Source organism: Stenella coeruleoalba (assembly GCF_951394435.1).
Source record: "Stenella coeruleoalba genome assembly, chromosome: X".
NCBI lineage: Eukaryota > Metazoa > Chordata > Mammalia > Artiodactyla > Delphinidae > Stenella > Stenella coeruleoalba.
The window spans coordinates 66,619,257-66,642,961 of record NC_137152.1 but is presented as its reverse complement, the minus strand read 5'-3'; the positions used below and the strand labels follow the sequence as shown (position 1 = coordinate 66,642,961).

The 23,705-nt window shown below is 32.9% G+C and overlaps 1 protein-coding gene across 12 annotated transcripts in view; it reads left to right on the top strand.

The window, feature by feature from the left end:
- HDX (highly divergent homeobox) overlaps positions 1–23,705 on the top strand; it is a 262,642-nt gene that overhangs the window by 94,421 nt on the left and 144,516 nt on the right. For all 12 annotated transcript variants that reach the window (XR_013825636.1, XM_079909948.1, XM_079909945.1 and 9 more), the window contains 2 exons: positions 15,418–15,564; positions 20,800–21,918. Coding sequence is in view for 11 of the 12 variants with exons in the window: in XM_079909948.1 (XP_079766074.1) it covers positions 15,418–15,564; positions 20,800–21,918 (1,266 nt within the window). In the remaining variant the exon portion in view is untranslated. The remainder of the gene's footprint in view (positions 1–15,417; positions 15,565–20,799; positions 21,919–23,705) is intronic.

Below are 23,705 nucleotides of genomic sequence, written 5' to 3'. Positions count from 1 at the left end.
AACAGATTTACCATAAATTCTTTTTTTTAATAAAGTTATTTATTTATTGGCTGTGTTGGGTCTTTGTTGCTGTGTGCGAGCTTTCTCTAGTTGCAGCAGTCAGGGGCTACTCTTTGTTGCACTGCGCAGGCTTCTCATTGCGGTGGCTTCTCTTGTTGTGGAGCACAGGTTTTAGGTGCACGGGCTTCAGTATTTGTGGCACGTGGGCTCAGTAGTTGTGGTTAGAAGGCTCTAGAGCACAGGCTCAGTATTTGTGGCACACAGGGTTACTTGCTCCGCGGCATGTAGGGTCTTCCCAGACCAGGGCTCGAGCCCGTGTCCCCTGCATTGGCAGGCAGATTCTTAACCACTGAGCCACCAGGGAAGTCCACCATAGCAATTATTTTACATGTATTCAAATTTCATTAAATTCAAAGTGTCAGTTCATTATTGTATATTTAATCAAGCGTTTGCTAAATATTACATTAAAAAATTATGCAGAGGCACCTACATACATGGACACCATGCCCATTGGTGTTGTGCTTAAGTTTTTCATTCTCCAAAACTTTAAAAGATCAAACTCTCATTACATAGAAGAGGGTCAGGATCTGTCTTCCTTTTGCCATGAGAATATATTAATGTATGTTTCCTTTATTTGAGGTTTATATACACATGATGTGGGAGTGGTTTGGTATATGTTAAATTAATTATTACTATTAGGAATGACAAGTTGGTTACATAAATATTTACAATTAACAAAAATAACTTTTGCATAGCACATTATAGTTTACCAAGTATTTTAATTAAGATAATTCATCATGTGAAGAAGAGTAGGACAGATTTTATAACTTTATTTTCCAGATGAAACTAAGGCCCAAAAGGTCAATTATCTTTGCTAAGGTCACAAAACTAGCAAGTAGTGAAGCTTAATAGGAACAGAGATGTCCTCACTCCTAACATAGTGTTCCCACTCCACCACTCCAAAAGGCCACCTGAACTTCTGCTTACGGCTATGATGAAGTAACAAGAACAGGGTTTACCCTCTCATCTTAAATATCTAAAAACAAACAAAAAAAACAGCAAAAATATGTATGAAACAGTGGATTTTAGACATTTGACAAAAAGTAGCACAGGACCACGATGTTTTGAGAGAAGGGAAACAAATAAGATAAGCCCTGTGAATGTCCCAACTCACTGCCTGGAGAAAGTATCCAGACCACAACCAAGGGAAAGGGAACCAAACAGCCTGGAAGTCTCTCTGAGTTGAGGAGACAGAATTCAGAGTTCACAGAGGACAGGGTGACTAGAATTTGAGGTATAGAGTACTGGAGGGGAGAACGCTCACAGGAGAAAACTGCACATAGATAGAGCTCTGGAGACTTGTAGAGGGGCCCCTTGAATCTTTGGCTGAATACTGATCAACGCCAGTGTGTTGCAGATGGGGAAAGAACCACTAGAAATGATCAGGCAAGCAATCCTCAGAGCTCACATAAGACGAGGAATAGTTTAGGTTTTCAACCACCAGGCTGGAAAACTATATTTCATGGAATATCTAGGAAGGTCCTCAGAAAGGTATTACTTTAGTAATGAGACAAATTAGCCCTAGACTAAAGGAAATTTTGGATTTGCCTAACAAAGCAAACCTCAGATGAATCAATTTCCAAGTAATTTAAATATATCCCAGAACAAAGTTCCAAAATATTTAAAGAATATAAAAACATCCAGTATCCAAGAGCATCATTAGCAATATCTGCCATTAAATGAAAAACTACAGAAAGTATGCAAAGAAACAAGAAAATACAGCTCATAATTTGGTGAAGAAATAATTTAAAAAAACAGAATGAACAATAATAGAGTTTAGAATTAGTAGAGAATGTAAAAGCAGCTATTAAAACTGTATTCTCTATGTTCAGGAAGGTAGAGGAAAGCACAAGCCTGATGAGGAAAGAAATGGAAGATTTATTAAAAGATCCAAATTGAAATTCTAGAGACAAAAGTAAAACTATGGGAAAAAAAAGTGAATGGACCAACAATGAGCTGTGGGACAATATCACTCAATGTAATATACATGTTTTTTGAGTCCCAGAAGGTGAAGAAAATTATTTTTAATTAACAGTTGAAATTTTTCCAAATTTGATGAAAACTATGAACCCACATAGTCAAGAAGCTTAACAACTTCTGAGAAGAAGAAAGCTAAAGGAAATGGCTCCAAGGCATCTCCTAATCTAACTGCTCAAATCCAGAGAAAAAAAGCTTAAAAGTATCCAGGGCAAAAAATATCACCTTTATGTACAATCACTTTTGGGGAACAAACATTAGAATGACAGGAGGCCTCTTGTTGAAAACAATGCAAGTCAGAAGACCATGGAATGACATGTTTAAAGCACTGAAAGATTAAAAAAAAATCTGTTAACCTAGAATTCTATATCAAAATATCAAAGCAAAACAAAGGTTTTCTTACTCATTCCAAAGAAAAACAAAATGCACTGACAGCAGAAACACACTACCAAAAATGTTCAAGGAAATCTTTCAGGCAGAAGGAAAATGATACCAAATTGAAATTAATTTTTTTTCATTATTATGTTTTTGTTTTGAATGTAACCTGTAGAGAATTAAAGAAAATGAAGGGCATTACTACAGTAAAGCTCCTTGCATTTGCACCTAAAAAAAGAACTTTGGACCTACACAATGGAAGTAAAAAATATGTAGGTAAATATGTATGATTTTTAATTTTTGAAAATCACTTTCAATGATAACTGTTTAATTTTTTTAAATAACCATTTATTGGAGGTATTATAACATATGTAAAAGCAAAATGTATGACAACAATAGCACAAAAGACAGTAGAACAGAACTACAGGTATACTATTGTAAGATTCTTCTATTATATGTGAAATAGTATATATAATATTATGATAAATTAACTTGATAATAAATTAAAGGTGTATACCATGGTCACTAAAACAACCATTAAAATAACATGACAAAGAGGGATGAGCTAACCAAGAAGATAAAATAGAATTATAAATAATGTTTAATTAAAATCAAAATAGAAAAAAGGAAAAAAAAAGGAACAAAAAACATATGAGGCAAATAGAAAACAAATAGATTGTATCTAAGCCCAACCATATCAATAATTATATTAATTTCAAAATGGTCTAAACATACCAGTTAAAAGGCAGGTACTGTCACATTAGACTTTAACTCATCTATAAATGTCTACAACTAACCCACCTAAGTATAAAGAAATAGATAGGTTAAACATAAGTAAATGAAAAAATATATACAATGAATCTAAATAAAGTTGACTATATTCATATCAGATAAAGAAGATTTCAGAGAAAAAAATATCAGCAGTAAAGAACATCATTCATATTGATAAGGGGATCAATTAATTAAGAGAACATAAAAATCCTAAATATTTATGTACCTAATATCAGAGCTCCAAAATATATGAATAAAAAACTGTTAAAAGAGACATGAGAAACAGACTAGTATACAATTAGAAATGTTAACAGCTTCTCTCAGTAATTGCTAAAATAAGTAGAGAGAAAATTAATAACTGTTTAAGACTTGAACAACACTTTCAACCAACTCAACCTAATTGAATCCACCCAAAGAGAGCAGAGTACACATTATTCCCAGAAGCACATAGAAAATTGATCAACATGGACCATATTTTGGGCCATAAAACAAACCATCAAAAGTTAAAAAGTTGAAGTCATATGAGGGATGTTCTCTGATCATAAAGGAATTAAACTAAAAATCAATAAATCAAAGATATCTGGGAAATCCCCAAATAGTTGGAAAGTAAACAACACAGTTGTAGGTAACCAATGGGTCAAAGGAGAGCCCACAAGAGAAATTAGAAAGCACTGTATGATCAGTGAAAATGAAATTGCAATATATCAATATATGTGGAATACAGTTAAATCAGCACTTAAAGTTCATTTAGAGCATTAAAAACTTGTAGTAGAAAAGTAGAAAGCTTGAAAATCTGTTACTTGAGCTTCACTTTAACAAACGATAACTAGAAGAGCAAATTAAGCCCAAAGCAAGCAGAAAAAAGTAAATAATGAGAGCAGAAATAAATGAAACAGAAAACAGTAACAGATACAAACTACTATATATAAAACAGACAAGCAACAAGGATATACTGTATAGCACAGGGAATTAGACCCAGTATCTTGTAATAACTTATAATGGAATATAAGCTGCAAAAATTCCTGAATCACTATGCTGTACACCTGAAACTAACACAATATAGTAAATCAACTATACTTCAATTTAAAAAAATAGAGAAATGCAATGAAACCAAAACATGGATATTTGAGAAAAGGCTGTACACAAAAAAGAGAGAAGACACAAATTACCAATATCAGGAATGAGAGAAAGGATATCACTACAGACTGTACAGACATTTAAAAATATACTACTGGACTATTAACTTTACGCCTATAAATAAACAACTTAAAGTAAATGTATATATTCTTTGAAAGACAGAAATCATCAAAGCTTGTTTGAGAAGAAATACAATAACTGAGCACTTTATTAAAGAACTTGAATTTGTGATTAAAAATCTTTCTTTTAAGAAATCTCCAAGCCCAAATTACTACACTAGTGAATTCTACAAAACACTTAAGAAAGATAAAAATTTACAGGTTCGAGATCCCTTGAAACAAGTTAAACTCAAAGGAAATCATGCCCAGACACATTATAATCAAATTGCTAAAAATCAAAGATATAGTGTTGAAAAAAGCTGGAGAAAAACAAAATACATAGGGAAACAAAGATTTGGAAATGACCATGGATTTCTCATGACAAAACATGGAAAACAAAGTCAGTGGAAAAACCACTTCAAAAATATGGAAAGAAATGTAGACCAAAAGCCAATGAATTAAAACATTACAAAGACATATTAAAATAATAAAAAAGAAGTTGGAGAAAGGGGAACAGCAAAACAAAAAATCAGAAGGACAAACAGAAAACAACTAATAAAATGGTGCACCCAAATCCATCCATATTAGTAATTACGTTAAATGTAAGTGATCTAAACACACTAACTGTCATACTGTCATACACATACTGTCATATTGGGTTTTTAAAGCCCAACTGTATTCTACTTATAGGAAATCTACTTTATATGTAAAGACATAAATTAAAATAAAATGAAAGAAAATTATATACTATGACAGGTTATTCAAAACAAAGCTGAAGTATATTCATTAGTGTCAGACAAATTAAAATACAGAAAAAGGAATCGTATGAGGAATAAAGAAGGGGTATTACATAATGAATAAAGGATCAATTCACCAAAAATACGTAACAATATTAGTTGAATATGCGTCTAACAACAGATCTTCAAAATACATAAAGCAAAACTGATACAATTAAAAGTAGAAATAGACAAGTGCACAATTATACTTGGGGACTTCACCTTTCCTCTTTCAGTAATTGATAGAATAAGTCAGGAAATCAGTAAAGATACAGAAGATCTGAACAACACTATTAAGCAACGTGACCTAATTGACATTATTAGAACTATCTGCCTAACAATAGCCAAAGATACATTCCTTTCAAATGTTCATGGAACATTCTTTAAAAGAAACCATATTCTGCCTGTGCCATAAACTTTAAAAAATTTAAAACAGTTGAAATAATATAAAGTATATTCTCTATTCATAACCACACTAAACTAGAAATCGATAACAAAGATATCTGGAAAATACTTAAATATTTTAAACAATATATAGGAAAATTAATATTTTGAACTGAATGACAATTAAAACACACCCTGTGTCATGATAGTTTTTATTTGCATTTCCCTGATAATTAATGATGTTAAGCATCTTTCAAATACCTGTTGACCATTTGTTTGTCTTTTCAGAGAAATGTCTGTTCAAGCCCTTTGCCCATTTTTAATTGGATAATTAGTTATTTTGCTATTGAGTTTTAGGTGTTTCTTATATATTTTGGAAAGTAACCCTAATCAGATATATGGTTTCAAATATTTTCTTTCATTCTGTAGGTTGCCTTTTTTTTTTTTTACTCTAGTTGGTTGTTGACTGTCCTTTGCTTTGCAGAATATTTTTAATATGATGTAGTCCCACTTGTCCATTTTTGCTTTTGTTGCCTGTGCTTTTGGTGACGTATCCAAGAAATTGTTGCCAAGACCAAAGTCCAGAAGCTTTTTTTGTATGATTTCTTCTAGGAGTTTTACAATTTTGGGTCTTATGTTTAAGTCTTCATTTTGAGTTGACTTTTTGGTGTATAGTGTTCACACCTGTTGGGAGGCCTATTATTAAAAAAACAAAAGATAAAAAGTGTTGGCAAAGCTGTGGAGAAATTGTAACCCCTGTACATTGTTGGTGGGAATGTAAATTAATGTTCAGCAGCTATTGTAAACAACATGGAGATTTCTCAAAATGGTTAAAAATAGAACTACCATATGATCTGGCAATCCCACATCTGGGTATATAGTCATCCCTTTGTTTCCATGGATGTGGAACCCATGGATAGGTGGATACAGAAGGCCAACAGTAATGGACTTGAGCATCCTTGGATTTTGGTATCTGTGGGGGTTCCTGGAGCCAATCCCCCAAAGATAGCAAGGGACAACTATACAAAAGTATTGGAATCAAAATCTTGAAGAAATATCTGCATGCCCATGTTTATTGCTGCACTATTCACAATAGCCACGATATGGAAATAGCCAAGTGTCCATCGACAGATAAAGAAAATGTAATATATACATACAATGGGATGTTATTCAGTCTTTAAACAGAAGGAAATTCTGCCATTTACAACAACATGGATGAAACTGGAGGACACTATTCTAAGTGAAATAAGCTAGTCATGGGACAAATACCACATGATTCCACTTATGTGTGCTATCTAAAATAGTCAGAAGCAGAGAATGCAACGGTGGTTGCCAGGATGGAGGGTGAGGGAAATGGGAAGTTGTTATTCAGTGGATACATAGTTTCAGTTATGCCAAATGAAAAAATTCTAGAGACCTGTTGTAGAACATAATACCTATAGTTAACAATACAGTATTGTGCAGTTCAAAATTTGTTAACAGGGTTAATCTCATGTTGTGTTCTTATTACAGAACAAATAAACAATGGGACATAAGGAAACTCTGGGAGGTGTTGGATATGCTGATTACTTTGATTATGGTGATGGTTTCACTAGTTTTTGTATAAGGCCAAACTCATCAAATTGTAGACATTAAATATTGTACAGCTGTATGTACATCAGATATACCTCAATAAGGCTGTTAAAAAATCCAACCTATCAAAATTTATAGAATTCAGCCAAAGCAGTACTTAGAAGTAAATTTATAGCATTAATTGCTTATATTTAGAAAAGAAGAAAGCTCAAAGATCAATAATCTAAGTTCCCACCTTAAGAAACTAGAAAAAAGAAGAGCAAATTAAGTCCAAATAAGCAGAATGAAGGGAATAGTAATGATAAGAGCAGGAGTAAATGTAAATGAAGACAGAAAAACAATAGACAAAAGTCAATGAAACCAAAAGCTAATTATTTCAGAAGATCAATAAAAGTGATAAGCCTCTTGTTAACTGACCAAGACAAAAGAAACATTGCCAATATCAAGAAGGAAAAATACAACACAATAGAACCTATAAATATTCAATGGATGATAAAGGAATAGTATATAAGAAACTTTACACCTTTAAATTCAGCAACATAGATAAAATGGGCCAATACTTTGAAAGACACAAACTGCCCAAACTCACTCAAGAAGAAACAGATTGTCTGAATAATATAGAAATGTAATGCATAGCTTAAAACTTTCCAACAAAGAAAATTCCATTCTCAGAGGGCTTCATTGGTGATTTCTAACAAAGATTTAATGAAAAAATAATAATTCTATGTAAACTCTTCCAGAGCATATAAGTAGAAGGAACACTTCCTAACTCATTGCCTGTACCAAACCAAATGCAATACAAGAAAAGAAAATCACAAACATCCCTCATGAATGCAGACTCAAAAATTTTCAACAATATATTTCCAAATGAAATAAATATATAAAATGAATAATACATCACCACCAACTGGGGTTTATTCAGGAACAAAATACTCATCCAACACTTGAAAATCAACCAGCATAATTTACCATATCAAAAGATTAAAGAACAAAATATGTGCAATTATCTCAATACAAGCAGGAAAAAGCATTTGACAAAATTCAATATCCATTCATTATAATGATGATAGTAACAGTAATAATAATAAAAACTCTCAGTTTAATAGAAATAAAAGGAAATTTCCTTAAACTTGTAAAGCATGTGAAAAACCTACAGCTGATGTAACACTCAATGGTGAAAGACTGAACACTTTTCTTCTAAAATTGAGAAAAAGGAACAAATGTCCAATCTCACAGCTCTGATTAAAACATTATACTATAGGTCTTAGCCAGTGCAATAAAGAAATAAAAGACCAGTACCTACAGAAATGTAGATCAATGGAACCTGATAGAAAGCCCAGAGATAAATCCATGCAAATACGGTCACCTTATTATTAATTTTTTTTGTGTGGTATGCAGGCCTCTCACTGTTGTGGCCTCTCCCATTGTGGAGCACAGGCTCCAGACGTGCAGGCTCAGTGGCCATGGCTCACGGGCCCAGCCACTCCGCAGCATGTGGGATCCTCCCGGACCAGGGCATGAACCCATGTCCCCTGCATCGACAGACGGACTCTCAACCACTGCACCACCAGGGAAGCCCTGGTCACCTTATTTTTGATAAAGGATGCAAGAATATACAACGGAGAAAAGACAGCCTCTTCAATAAGTGGTGCTGGGAAAACTGGACAGCTACATGTCAAAGAATGAAAGTAGAACACTCCCTAACACCATACACAGAAATAAACTCAAAATGGATTAAAGATGTAAATGTAAGGCCAGACACAGATCCTTTTTGACCCGCCTCCTAGAGAAATGGAAATAAAAACAAAAATAAACAAATGGGACCTAATGAAACTTAAAACCTTTTGCACAGCAAAGGAAAACATAAACAAGACAAAAAGATAACCCTCAGAATGGGAGAACATATTTGCAAATGAAGCAGCTGACAGAGGATTAATCTCCAAAATTTACAAGCAGCTCATTCAGCTCAATATCAAAAAGCAAACAACCCAATCCAAAAGTGGGCAGAAGACCTAAATAGACATTTCTCCAAAGAAGATGTACAGATTGCCAACAAGCACAGGAAAGGAGGCTCAACATCACCAATCATTAGAGAAATGTAACTCAAAACTACAATGAGGTATCACCTCACACCAGTCAGAATGGCCATCATCAAAAAATCTACAAACAATAAATTCTGGAGAGGGTGTGGAGAAAAGGGAACCCTCTTGCACTGTTGGTGTGAATGTAAATTGATACAGCCACTATGGAGAACAGTATGGAGGTTCCTTAAAAAACCAAAAATAGAACTACCATACAACCCAGCAATCCCATTACTGGGCATATACCCTGAGAAAACCATAATTCAAAAAGAGTCATGTACCACAATGTTCACTGCAGTTCTGTTTACAATAGCCAGCACATGGATGCAACCTAAGTGTCCATCAACAGATGAATGGATAAAGAAGATGTGGCACATATATACAATAGAATGTTACTCAGCCATAAAAAGAAACAAAATTGAGTTATTTATAGTGAGGTGGACGGACCTAGAGTCTGTCATACAGAGTGAAGTAAGTCAGAAAGAGAAATACAAATACCGTATGCTAACCCATATATATGGAATCTAAAAAAAAAAAGAAAGTGGTTCTGAAGAACCTAGGGGCAGGGCAGGAATAAAGACGCAGACGTAGAGAATGGACTTGAGGACATGCGGATGGGGAAGGGTAAGCCGGGACGAAGTGAGAGAGTGGCATGGACATATATACACTGTCAAATGTAAAATAGATTGCTAGTGGGAAGCAGCCATATAGCAGAGGGAGATCAGCTCGGTGGTTTGTCACCACCTAGAGGGGTGGTATAGGGAGGGTGGGAGGGAGATGCAAGAGGGAGGAGATATGGGGATATATGTATATATATAGCTGATTCACTCTGTTATACAGCAGAAACTAACACATCATTGTAAAGCAATTACACTCCAATAAAGATGTTAAAAAAAAGAAGAATGAAAAGGGAAATGTATTGGAAAAGAAGAAACAAGCCTTTCTCTGTGGATGACATATTTGTTTAGAAAATACCAGACAATCAACAAAAAAGCTGCTTGAATCAGTAAATTAATTTAGCAAGGTGAATATACCAAATTAAATTGTATGTTGATATCCTAGCAGCGAACGATTGGAAATTTTTTAAATTTCCAGCTCTATTGAGGTATAATTCACAAATGAAAATTGTATATATTTAAGGTATGCAATATGATGGTTTGATTTTATATATATATATATATATATATATATATATATATATATATATATATATAATGAAATGATTAGTACAATCAAGGTAATGCATATATGATATCCATCACCTCACATAGTTCTATTTCTTTTTGGTGTAGTGAGGACACTTAAGATCTACTCTCTTAGCAAATTTCAAATATACACTACATTATTTTAAACTATAGTAACCATGATTTTAAAAATACCATTTACAATATCCCCCTTCCCCTTCAAACAAACAACACACACATAAGAAATACACAGGTATAAGTTTAACAGACTATGTACTGAATCTGTATACTGAAAACTATGAAACTCTGAGGAGAGAAATCAAACAAGATCTAAATAATTAGAGAGAAGTATATCATATTCATGATTTGGAAGACAGAGCAATTGTCCCTAAACTGATCTATAGATTCAATCCAATCCCAGCAGAATTTTTTGTTAGTACCAACAATCTGATTCTAAAATTCATATGAGAATGTAAAGGATGTAGAATAGCTAAATTGATTTTTTTTAATTACAGTATTAGAAGGCTCACACTTCCTGATTCAACAGTTATGATAAAACTACAGTAGTTAAGACAGTGTGGTTTTAATGAAAGAATTGACACAAAGATCAATGGAACAGAAAAGAGTGTTCAGAAAAAGAGCCACACATATATGGTCAAGTGATTCTTAACAAAGATGAAAGAGCAATTCAATAAAAAGTTTTTTTCAATTAATGGTACTGGAACAATTGGATATCCATATGCAAAAACTCCCACAAAACTTCCACCTGTACTTCACACCTTACACAAAAATCAACTCCAAATGGATCCTAAACTTAAATGTGAAATGCAAAAATATGAAGCTACTAAAAGAAAACATAGGAAAAAGTTTCTGTGACCTTGTGCTAGACAAAGATTTCTAAGGTATGGCACTAAAAGCACAATTCATAAAACTAAACAGCAGTGATAAATAGGGTTTCATCAAAATTAAAAACTGCTCTGTGAAATACACTGTTAATAAAATAAAAACAAGGCACAAGCGAGGATAAAATATTTGAAAATCATATTTCTCATAAAGGACTTGTGTCCAGAATATGTAATGAACCCTAAAAGTTAAATAATAAGAAACAAACAATCCAATTTAAAAATTTGCAAAATATTTGGACACTTCTACAGAGAAGATGTATGAATGACAAATAAGATTAGCAAAAGATGCTCAATATTATTATCACTAGGGAAATACAAATTAAAACCACAATAATAATACACAATTACAGAACTATTAAAATGACTAATTTTTTAGAAATATGTGATTATAATTCTGGTAAGAAAGTGAAAGAACTGAAACTTTCATAGAATGTTGGTGCAAAAGCAAATTTGTACTTTTGGAAAGCGTTTATATTTGAATTATAAAGTTAAGTATACATTTACCATATGACCCAGCAGTCCAACTCCCAGGTATTTATTCAAGAGAAATGGAAACATATTTTCAGACAGAAACCTGCACACAAATGTTTTTAACAGTTTTATTCATAATAGCTAAGAACTTAAAGCAGCCCACATGTCCTTCAATGGATGAATGGATAAACTGTGGTATATTCTTACAATGGAATGCTACTCTGCAAGAAAAGGGAGCAAATTACTGGTACAGACAACACAGATGAATCTCAAATACATTATGCTAAATGAAAGAAGCTAGTCTCAGAAAAAATACAAACTGTATTATTCTGTTTATATGGCATTCTATAAAAACAAAATAATAGGAACAGAATAGGGATTGTCAGGGGCTGGGTGGCTAGAGAGATTGATTATAAATAAGCAGCATTAAGGTTTTTTTCAGAATGATAGAACTGTTCTGTACCTTAATTGTGATGGTGGTTTCATGACTATGTATGTTTGTTTTAACTCATAAAACCATGCATGAAAAATAGTGATTTTTACTGTATGTAAATTTAAAAGCGAATAATAATAATGGATTAAAAGGACAATGTTAATAGAGACATGTTGGCCAAGATAAAGTTATTCAAGGTATTATATTAACCTAAGCTCAACTCTTTGTAAACATACAAACAATAAAGTTGATGGCTTACCCAAAATTCAAATATTTAGTGTTGGCAAGAATGTATTCTATTTGAATTGGTGATGATTTTATGGACTCATTCCATTTTTAAAACCAGGTTTTCCAAGAACGAGTCCTTAATGAGTAAAATTTTTTTGTACTTTTCAAATGATTTAGCCACTTTAAACATTATTAGGGCATTATTAGAGCTGGTTTTAAGTATGATATCAGATATATAAGGACAGTGTTACATAGGAATTTATCTGAAATATTCCAATGTAAAAATAGAGCCTTAGCTATATTTTAGCTATTTCATTCCTCAAAGCTGTATTTTTCAAGTATTTCCAAAGCAATACATCTAAAATATTTCACTCATTGCTCTGCTTGTTTGAATAGAACATACTGAGCATAGTTTAATCTTTTGCCAATGGCTCAGGGTCTTCATTAAAACACCAAATCCTAAAGCTGAGAGCAACCTAAGAAATTCCATATCTGAATATGATAGATAAACTGAAGGGCCTAGTTATCCTTTAAAATATAAATATGTTACAACTATAACATGCTTTAAAACTTAAGAAAAATGAGAATTCCCTGGCAGTCCAGTGGTTAGGACCCCATGCTTCCACTGCAGGGGGCACAGGTTCCATCCCTGGTTGGGGAACTAAGATCCCACAAGCCGCGGGGTGTGGCTGAAAAAAAATGTAAGAAAAATGAGTTCACATATCTTAAATTACTTTTAACAATCCATACTGGTAAGTAAAACAAGTCATATAATCCAGAATTTTACAAACTAGGAAATGGATGCTCATAGAAATTAAGTGATTTACCAAATAGTCTCCAGTGGAGTTGAGAGTAGGACACAAGTTGTCTTATTCCTTGTGGGCTGGCATATGCTCAGTGGGTAGTACAATGCAAAGAGGATTAGACTAGGAAATCATGAGGTAAAGCTAAATGACTTGTTATTTCAATATTTAATCCCCTAGTTCAGTTAATTACCTTCCCTACCCCAATACAGTAGACCTCACTTTCTATGAATCCAATGGATTTTCATTTTATCTTCCACATAAATAACAACCCAACTTTTAAAATGAAAGTTTTTACATTTTTTTCCTGATTTTTGTGCAAGCGATTAAGAACTTTGGCTGTGCAGTCATTCAATAACTTGCCACTCCATAGACCAAGATAACTAATCTGCCATGCTTTTTAAGATTCATATCATACTGGAGCAACAGTTGTAGCCAGCCAATAGGAAACCATTCCTACATAAGGCAGCTATAGTGATACACTTGGGGATCAGCCATATCTTGTACTCTAGGCTTTTTTATGGTAGTTACAGCCCTACAGAGAAGAATCAGAGCCATTACCCGTATTATGCATTAGTGAATTGAAATTTACCACACTCCTCAGATCTCATTCCAAAGTACTGGAATACCAATACCTTGCTTCTTAATCCACAACAGATGAGGTATTTCAGGTATTTGACCGTCATCTTCTGGCTCCTCTCCTGACTGTAGCTGAATCACTTAGGAAAAGGAACCCCAAATTGCTCTGAAAACTGGCAAACATGATAGTAATATTGCTTTGATGAATATCGTCCTCTGGCCCAAACATCCTTGAAAATTTGGTCTGGTTGCAGATAAGAGGTTTACATTTCCACATTGTTGTACTTGAATGAGATCCCCTTCATAAAGTGGAGTTATTTGTTTCTGAATGTTCCTGCCCTCTCTCACAGGCAATTTTCTCTCATCTGATCTCTTAACATTATATAGGAAAACGTTTGCATGGTCAAGAAAACAAGTCGTGTACAGATTTCACTGGATGGCTATGTGACTCTCTTTAATTTCTTTATGAAACTGCTTTATTGTTCAAAATATTCAAAAAATGGAAATTATTTTTTATTTCCATGTCAATGTACTTAGTTTTTTCCATACCCAGTATACTAGAATGATTTCTGTTTGGTTTGGCTTATATTGTTTTAGTTGCCACTGTTTTCCTAATTTTGAAGAGATTCATTCCTTGCAAAGGGTTTTCTTTCTGTCAGCTTTTAGGAATAACAATTTTAGTGTGACAGCTTTTAAGAGGAACCTGAAATTGCCTTTATCTAATTAGTGTTCTTCTTTATAAAATGCACTACTAGAATTCATCTCCTTTATGAAGAGTTTGACCTGCTTCTATTTGTGAGATTCACAGAGTTGTTCTCCCTTAATATTAAACATCTTGCCTATTGGCAAGAAGAGCAATGTGTTTTTAAAATTTCTCTTGTCTAATTATGATGTTGTCGATTAAAAGTACTTGGTATATTTTTAGTAAACTATACATGATTTTTAATTTTGGTTTATATACTACAGCTATTAAAAATAATTATTTTGGTTAGTATTGCCTAAAGCAAATACATTTTCAGTCACTAAAACTTCCTGTTTATTTTTAAGCTTTAAAGAGAGATTTTGACTTAATATATTAAATGAACCCCTTTAGCCCAGAAAAATAAAAGAATAAACGCACCCTTTTGTTTCGGAGCACAGCTTTTGGCTGTAAGACATATGCCAGATGCCTTGCTTGACAAAGAACAGTGAGTGTCCCTGTTGATAATTGACCACCTATGGCTACTACCATGCCACAATCTCTGGCTTTACTAGCCATAAATACTTATTTTGGTGAAAGAAGCTTTTTCTCTCCATGCACTGACACTAACCAGATAAGGGCTTTCTGCTTTTTTTTTTTTGTCTTTAAAGTTGATACTTTTTCTGAACAAATTCAATAAGGGTTCACATTATGCATAATATTCATTATTATGAGAACCTCTCTCCCTTTAGCACACAAATTATTGCCCATTACTGGGATTATTTCACTTAAAGAAATCTTGCAGCTTGAAAGCATTGAAATTGTATCAAAAAACAAAAACGTGCAAATTCTACACAAACCCAATTTTTATTCAAATTTTCAGAATATCTTCTTTTATTTTTAGATGAATCTACGTTCTGTATTTACTGTAGAACAACAAAGGATTTTACAGCGTTATTATGAAAATGGAATGACAAATCAAAGTAAAAATTGCTTTCAGCTCATATTACAGTGTGCACAGGAGACTAAGCTGGACTTCAGTGTAGTCAGGGTAAGTATTGAGGTCTTAAACTCTTGAATTTATAGCTTTGTACTACAAGTCATAATTGCTTAATATGAAAAAAACTATCAGGGTGTGAAGTCACTAACTATAAACAGCTTCATTTTCCTGGTATAAAATTACTATTTTTTAATAAATACCTAATCATTTAGTATGTTTTTGTTTTCTATAAATACCTTGAAAGCACTAAAACTTTTGCATTTTAAATATATCTTTTAAAAATCCCAGTCCTTTGAACTAATAGGTACCTTTAGGATTAGTTGCTGATCTCATGCTTGGTTTACACCTAGAATTTATCTAGATATAATCCTCCAAACTGATATTAGTAAAACAAGCATTTACCAAGGGAGTTAGCATATTTTCTTGTTATGTTTAAATTTTTCCAGCAGGTATTTATGAATTTAGTATTTTTGTCTTTTTAGGAAAACCTATCCTTTTTATGAATATCTCTTCCTCCTTTTAAGTAAAATGTATGCATTTTAATGGGTTAGCAAGTAAGGGACAAGAAATCCCTAGGGAGGAAAATTTCCTTTATCACAACCATTGTTATTCAGCTGTAAAAATCAGAGCTGCTACACATTTGGGAAAGGCAGTGAGAAGGTGATAGAGAGGAGGCAAGAGATAAACCTAACAGAGCTAGTCACAGATTTCATAGTGAGTGCATAGGTCCTTTCATGATTGTCTGAACGGGCTACAAATCTCCCTGGAGCGAAACCTTAGGGATTCAAAGATTAGCAGTTTTCCCATCCTTGTCATTCATTAGGCTAATTTGGTAAGAGAAGGACTTCTATTTAAGTTTATTTTTCTGTTGGAGGAACTTTTAAAGACCCCAAAGATAAAAATCTCTTGATAAGAAGAATTCTTTGGAAAATCTATTATTTAAAGACTGAAGGATATATTCACCTTCAAATAGGGAATTATGCCACCAGTTCTAGGAGGGAAATATCCAGGATATCTGTTTCTTGTTTGCTGAGATCAACCATCATCCTCAGATTTTTGTAAGAACTAGAAATATCTCCTGTTGATAGCTCTAAGTTCCCTATTTGCAATACCTTTAGTAAAACCTCGAGAAAAAATGTAATTGACTTAGAAAAATTATTTTAAAATGTGTAATATTTCAAGTTGATGAGTTTTCCATTTTATAAGTACAAACTCATTTTTTTCTGCAATAACTTCTTTCTTTTCTTCTGTCTTATTTTACCATTACTTTAAGATGAAAAGTCTTCTTAGGCAGCTGCTTTGTGGACTGTGACCTTTCATATTTACAATTTGCTATTGCAATCTTCCCCCTAATAATTTACTTGATTGTACTTGAATATTGAGAGTGTTGAAATACAAAGGTTTATATCTTGCTCCAAATGGTGTGAAATCTGTAACAAGTAATGGAAATGAAAGAAATAAACTTTCTAGAACGTAAGCTTACAAGTAAAATGTTATGTAAGTTATAAGGAATGGTGTGAAACAGATTCATTTTCTCTGTTCTAGGAGGGTGTTTATTCTGCAGAAATTCAGTCTTTCTAATCTAAATTTTAACACAATTTTGGCAGCTTTTCCAGCCAGAGGAGAAGGGAGTTGTTTATAGACCCATTATTCCACAACCTCCCCTGCCCCTGATATTCTGCTAGGTCTATATGTTCTACTTGAAAGGCACCTTCCTTTATTATTTTTAATATAGTATTTGAGCCTAGTATTTTGCTAGGTCTACATGTTCTACTTCAAAGAGATCTTCCTTTATTATTTTAATACAGTATTTATTGTGTTTTTTCCTCAAAAGAACTAAAATCTCACTGTACTAAGAACTTGATCCCAATGTAAAAAGAACTTAAAAGGTTAAAACATCCATGATATATATATATATATATATATAGTGGGGTAAAGGAACAGGAAAACAAAGAAGGAGGTATAGGAAAAGGAAAAGTTTGGAGACATTGACTTTCTAAAAAAAGGACTGAAAAAGAATTTAATGGACACCAAGGATTGGTGACCCAAATTTATTGCCTTTCTTTTTTTCTATGTAGTATCACTTTATTAGTTCCAAACCCCAAATGCTCATCATATCAATTTGATTGACCCATTTTTTCTCTCTCACCAATGAAACATTTGGAATGAGAAATTTACATCCTATAGGCAATGGTAAATTTTGGATCCTGTAACTGAATGACTTTTAGTAAAATTTAATTCAGTTACTGATAACCCTTAGGTAATGCATTTTCTTTATTTTCAACATTTTACTAAAATATATTTCTTAACTATATACTTTCCTACTTTACTTCAATAGAGACTATTGAAAATAACTGAACCTTTACTTTTTGACTCAGGGTTTTACTATGGAAATCAATTATTGTACTGTGCTATAAAATAATAATGCTTACAACATGGTAAGTTATATGGAGTGACTTTCTCCTTTACTAAAGAACCCCAGACCATTTAATGATTTCTCACAACAATTCTCTTTTATTTTTCCTTTCTTCTCCTTTTTAGTGAGTAATATTTAATGAATATTCTTAGTTTTGGTGCTATCAAGGTGTTTTCAACAGCAATAACTATTACCAAAGCCCCATCCTGTTTTGTTAAAAAAAAAAAGATACCAGGTTTGGTAAAATTATGTGTAAAATAAGATAAGGTATGTTTTAAGATCAAGTGTTGTCTTTTCAGTAAAGTACATGGGTCTTGTGACATCTATATTGGCTGCATTCTGCACAAGTGAAGTTGTTAGATAGCTGAGTTTCATATTCATGTGATATTCATTTTACTATTGCATTTTACTTTTTTATGGGTACACGATATAGATATCTAGTAAACTATATAAGTAACTATATATATGAACTATAAAACTATAAAAGTAAGCCATAAATTTGCAGTGCACTAAGATCACTTAAAATTCCTATGTTAAGGTAGGTATTGTGATGAGAACATGGTAGGTTGTTTGCTTTCTTAGAAATCTTGTCCAGAGTTGCCCTCCAGATGTAGTAGATCTTGAGTTTAAATCTTACCAATTCACTATGCTTTCCCATTGAAAGTTTTAAAATATTGAAATTACAAACAAATACATCATGCTTCCTATGCATATTTTTATTTGAAAAGCCATAACACAGTGACTTATTTTGAATATCTGTAATATTCACTTTTTTGAACCATAAATTGAAATTATATATATCCCCAAACATTTCCCTTTTTTTTAAACATCTTTATTGGAGTATAATTGCTTTACATTGTTGTGTTAGTTTCTGCTGTATAATGAAGTGAATCAGCTACACATATACATATATCCAGCTAGTGGGAAGCAGCCACATATTTCTTTTTAAATATTTCTCTCGAGTGTATACTTTAGAACCTTTTAGTTTTTCTCCCCTGCTTCCTTCTCTTGTGACATTTATATTCATTTGTCCCTCTGCTTATAATTCTCACTTCTGCTGTTTAGTAAAGCTAAATAAGAGTGAGTTTTAAACTCCCACAGCCTCATGTGAAGCAAAATGGAGCATCTCAGTTTCTGGGACATTTTATTAGATAAGTACTAATTATAAAAGTAAAATGTCCAACAGAAGTGGTCAACTCCATTTCAGGGGTTTCTCACCATAGTGGAAGGAGAATGTTCTTTGAGGTCAAGTTAAATTAATTTTGATTCCTTGCTCTGCCAGTAGCTGACAGGATATCTTTCCACAAGCTAGTTAATATTTCTGAATCTCAGTTTCTTCATTTATACAATTAGAAAATAATACCTAGCAAAGGAGCTAATATATATGAAAACACATAATGGGGATTCAATACATGTTAGCTTTTATTTATAGTATTACAACATTTAATGTTGTATATAATATAAATATACATTGAAAATTGGATAATTTATGTGGTTTTCAAAAGCACATCACACAAAATTAACCAAATACACTCTGCACCGTGTTTGTGCAAGGCTAGTTCATTTAATGTTTTCACTTATTTATTTTTTGAAATTCTTAATAGATTAATGTGTTTTGGTAGTTTATAATATGGTATGCATTTTGAAATAATTATAAAGTTTACTAATAATTTTATGGAACATAATATTTCTTATTGCATATTTTAAGAAGAATCATGATTCAGTGTAATAATACTAAGATTATTATAATAAATTACTTATATAAAAGTACATAGTTTGTAATCAAATTCTAAATGCCAACCACTGGTATTATTTTTATTAATTTTTGGTTTATAAAAGTAATACATATTCACTGTATAAGATTTGGTAAATCGAGAAAAACATAAAGAAGAAAATAACTACCACAAATTAATGACAAACTGGGAAAAATATTTGCAACTTGTGACAAAGTGCTGCTACCTCCAGTAGGAAATTGCTCTTATAAATCAATTAAAAATGACAAATACCCTAATATAAAAATTAGTAGAGGTAATCAGTAAGCAACTCTATCAAAGTGATATAGTAACCAGAGAACCTCAAATCAAAACAGCAATTATATACCTTTTCTTAACTCCTGGGCTAGTAGAGACTACAAAAAGATAATGCAAAGTGTTGTTGAGGGTGTGGGGAAACCAGAACTCTTATACATTGGAGGGTAGTTTGAAAATATCAAAAAGCCTAGCAATTTTCCTTCTAAAGATGGCATTCTAATGGACCAATAGTACAAAGATGCATGCACAGTGAAGTGTATTGCTATATGGTTTAAAATAGTGAATATTTCTAAAAGTAATCTAAATATCTAGCAATGTTAAATTAACCAAGTTATGATATATTCATAGAAGTTGTTAAATCTGAAGATGCCTAGTGTATATTTCTTTAACAATACTATGAGCATTTTCCAATGTCATTAAACATCCTACCTCTAGTATGTTTCCAATTTTTCACTATTATACATAAATATGATGAACATCTTTGCATATAAACTTTGTATACATCTAGGATTACTTTTAGGATAAATTCCCAGAAATGAATTTACTAGGTCAAGGGATATAAACATTTTAGGGTTCTTGCTACACATTAATTGGAAGGGTTTTGAGGAAAAGAAGAATAATACAATTCTCCTATCAAAGTTCCTAGATATTTATTACGTGCTGGTCCCTGATTATCTCTGACCTTATACTTTAGTTACTTTTTCTTTTATTTTTTTCTTTTAAATTTGTATAGGCCTTGATTTTATGACAAATGAGAATATAATTTATCACATAGGAATTGTTTTTTCTTGTTTTTTGGTTAAGAACTTTTCCATAATATCATTTTTTTTATCCTTCCAGACGTGGGTTGGCAATAAGAGAAGAAAAATGAGTAGTAAGAATTCTGAATCAGGAGCAGCAACAACAGGAACTGTTTCTGGTACTCCTTTGGCAGCTCCAGACGTTACAGTCAGAAATGTGGTTAATATTGCTCCAACCTCAAGACAACAGTCTTCTTGGATATCACCCAATAATGATGTCATTGTAACTGGTATATACAGTCCAGCCAGTTCATCAAGTAGGCAAGGGACAACCAAACATACAAATACACAAATTACAGAAGCACATAAAATCCCTAGTCAGAAAACAGCCAGTAAAAATGATACTGAGTTTCAGTTGCACATTCCTGTTCAAAGACAAGTAGCACACTGTAAAAATGCCTCTCTGCTCTTAGGTGAAAAAACAATTATTTTGTCCAGACAGACAAGTGTGCTAAATGCTGGAAACTCTGTATACAATCACACAAAGAAACACTATGGAAGCTCTTCAATGCAAGCCTCTGAGTTGACGGTACCACAAAAGCCATCTGTGTGCCACCAACCTTGCAAAATTGAACCAGTCGGAATTCAAAGATCATATAAGCCTGAACACACGGGTCTAGCATCACATAACTTATGCGGGCAAAAGCCACCTATTAGAGACCCTTACTGCAGAACACAAAACTTGGAAATCCGTGAAGTATTTTCATTGGCAGTTAGTGATTACCCCCAGAGAATTCTGGGAGGAAATGCCCCACAGAAGCCTCCTAGTTCAACAGAAGGAACTTGTTTGTCCATTGCAATGGAGACTGGAGATGCTGATGATGAGTATGCCAGAGAGGAAGAGTTGGCATTGATGGGAGCACAGATACCAAGCTACTCAAGACTTTATGAAAGTGGCAGTTCCCTTCGAGCTGAGAACCAAAGTACAGTTTTGCCCAGACCAGGAAGAAATATGCCAAATTCACCAATGGTGAATATTAGAGACTTGTCAGACAATGTACTGTATCAAAACAGAGAATACCATTTGACACCACGGACCTCATTACATACAGCATCTACTACAATGTACAGTAATACAAATCCATCACGGAGTAATTTTTCTTCACATTTTGCATCATCAAACCAATTGAGGTTATCACAAAACCAAAACAATTACCAGGTAATGTGTATGTTTATTTTATAAAGGTTTTATAAAAGTTTGTTTGGTCTAAAAACTTGTGTTGGTAATCAATTAGACTTGAGATCTGGGTCACAACTCATATTTTGAAGTACTTTGATTTGTTTGCTTCTAAATAGTGGTTTGGGGTCAACTCTTTAAAGAATCTTGTGCTTTCTTTGTCACGTTTAAAAATGGTGCATCTTTTTTTTTTTCATGGAATATAATAATTTTTATAACATGGTAACTATCTCCTGACATTTCAAATAGTTTTGTTCAGGAAATAATAGCCTTATGGGAAGCATGGCATTTCCTATCACTAAAATAGGACTGAATTGGCTAGACTCATCCTCTTGAACATAGATTATTCCTGTTATGACTTTTACTTGCAGTTTAGGAAGATGTCACTAGATGAGTGGTGCTTTCCCTGAGTACATAGTCAGGCAAGTCAATCATTTCTCTAGGCGACAATGGTTGAGAAATCAGAGCCTGCAGTAACTCAGCCAGCTGTTTTTTTTCTAAAAGTAAATGCTTTATTAAAACATTAAGTGCAACGTTAATCAAATTGTCTTTTTTAAAATGTTTAGAGGGAAGAGACACATTCAAAGTACGAATTAAAGCAATTTTCGACCTGTGCAAAAAATAAACATTATTTTTTTACTGTTTCACATATTTAGTTGTTTAGATATGCTTCAGATAATCTCAACAGTGAGGTATAAACCTACCTCAGAATCTCTCTTAAGGCCATAGATCTTCTTTCTGAAAAAATCTGCTTTAGAGAATTTGAATAGCGAAGCAGGAATGTTTGCCATTTTTTCTTGCTGCTAGCTAGACCCTTTAATTTGTTCAACCACAGTATTTTTTATCTGTATTTAAAATGCTTCCAGGCTATTATCAACCAGTATAAGGAACCAACTTCTCTTGACTCCTTTTATCTTATAGCTCCCTGCTACAAAATGAAAAGCAATAATAGAGTATGGGAAGTATCCCTCTGGCACCTATCTCTAACAGAATAGTACTCCATCGTCATCATTAGTAGACATTTCTTATTAAGGATCTTTTCATTTTTCTGTGTTTGCTCTTTCCTAAAGCATGCTTAAAGTAACATCGAACTATACCTTTAAGATCCTTCCCAATGCCCCTTTTCATTCACCTCTTTTGTACTTTTTACCCCTTCAGCAGTGTTGTTCCTAATAATTGTAATAATAATAACATTTATGATTTGTTGAGGGCCTTGCATGTACTAGGCACCATCAGTAAATTTATATACCTGATCTAATTTAATCTTCATGGCAATCTGGTCATATAAGCATGTTATCCATGTTTTAATATCTTGTCTAGAATCATACAACCAATACAAGACAGAACCAGGATTCCAACTCAGAAATATATCATGTGGGTTTTTTTTTCTGCTTTACCATGCAGCCTAACAATTTCAACTTTATTAGAATATTTGGAGGCTTGAGAGTGCAAAGTTTAAGTTTTAATTTTTCATAAATCGATTGCTCCCTAAAGGATAATTTAGCCTAAAAAAAAGACCTTTTTACAGTCTTTATCTTTTTTCCTGGCAGAACTTTTAAAGAAATAAAATTTATTTTATATAAAAGATCATTTTAAATGGAATAAAACTTAACAATATTTTTGGAAAAGTAATCTCTTTAAAGAAAGACAATCTGACATAATTTAGAGCATGGGCTTAAAGCCAGACAGACCTGGATTCAAATCTAGGCTCTGCTACTTTCTACTCATGTGACCTCAGGCAAGTGTCATAACATCTCTGGGTAACAGTT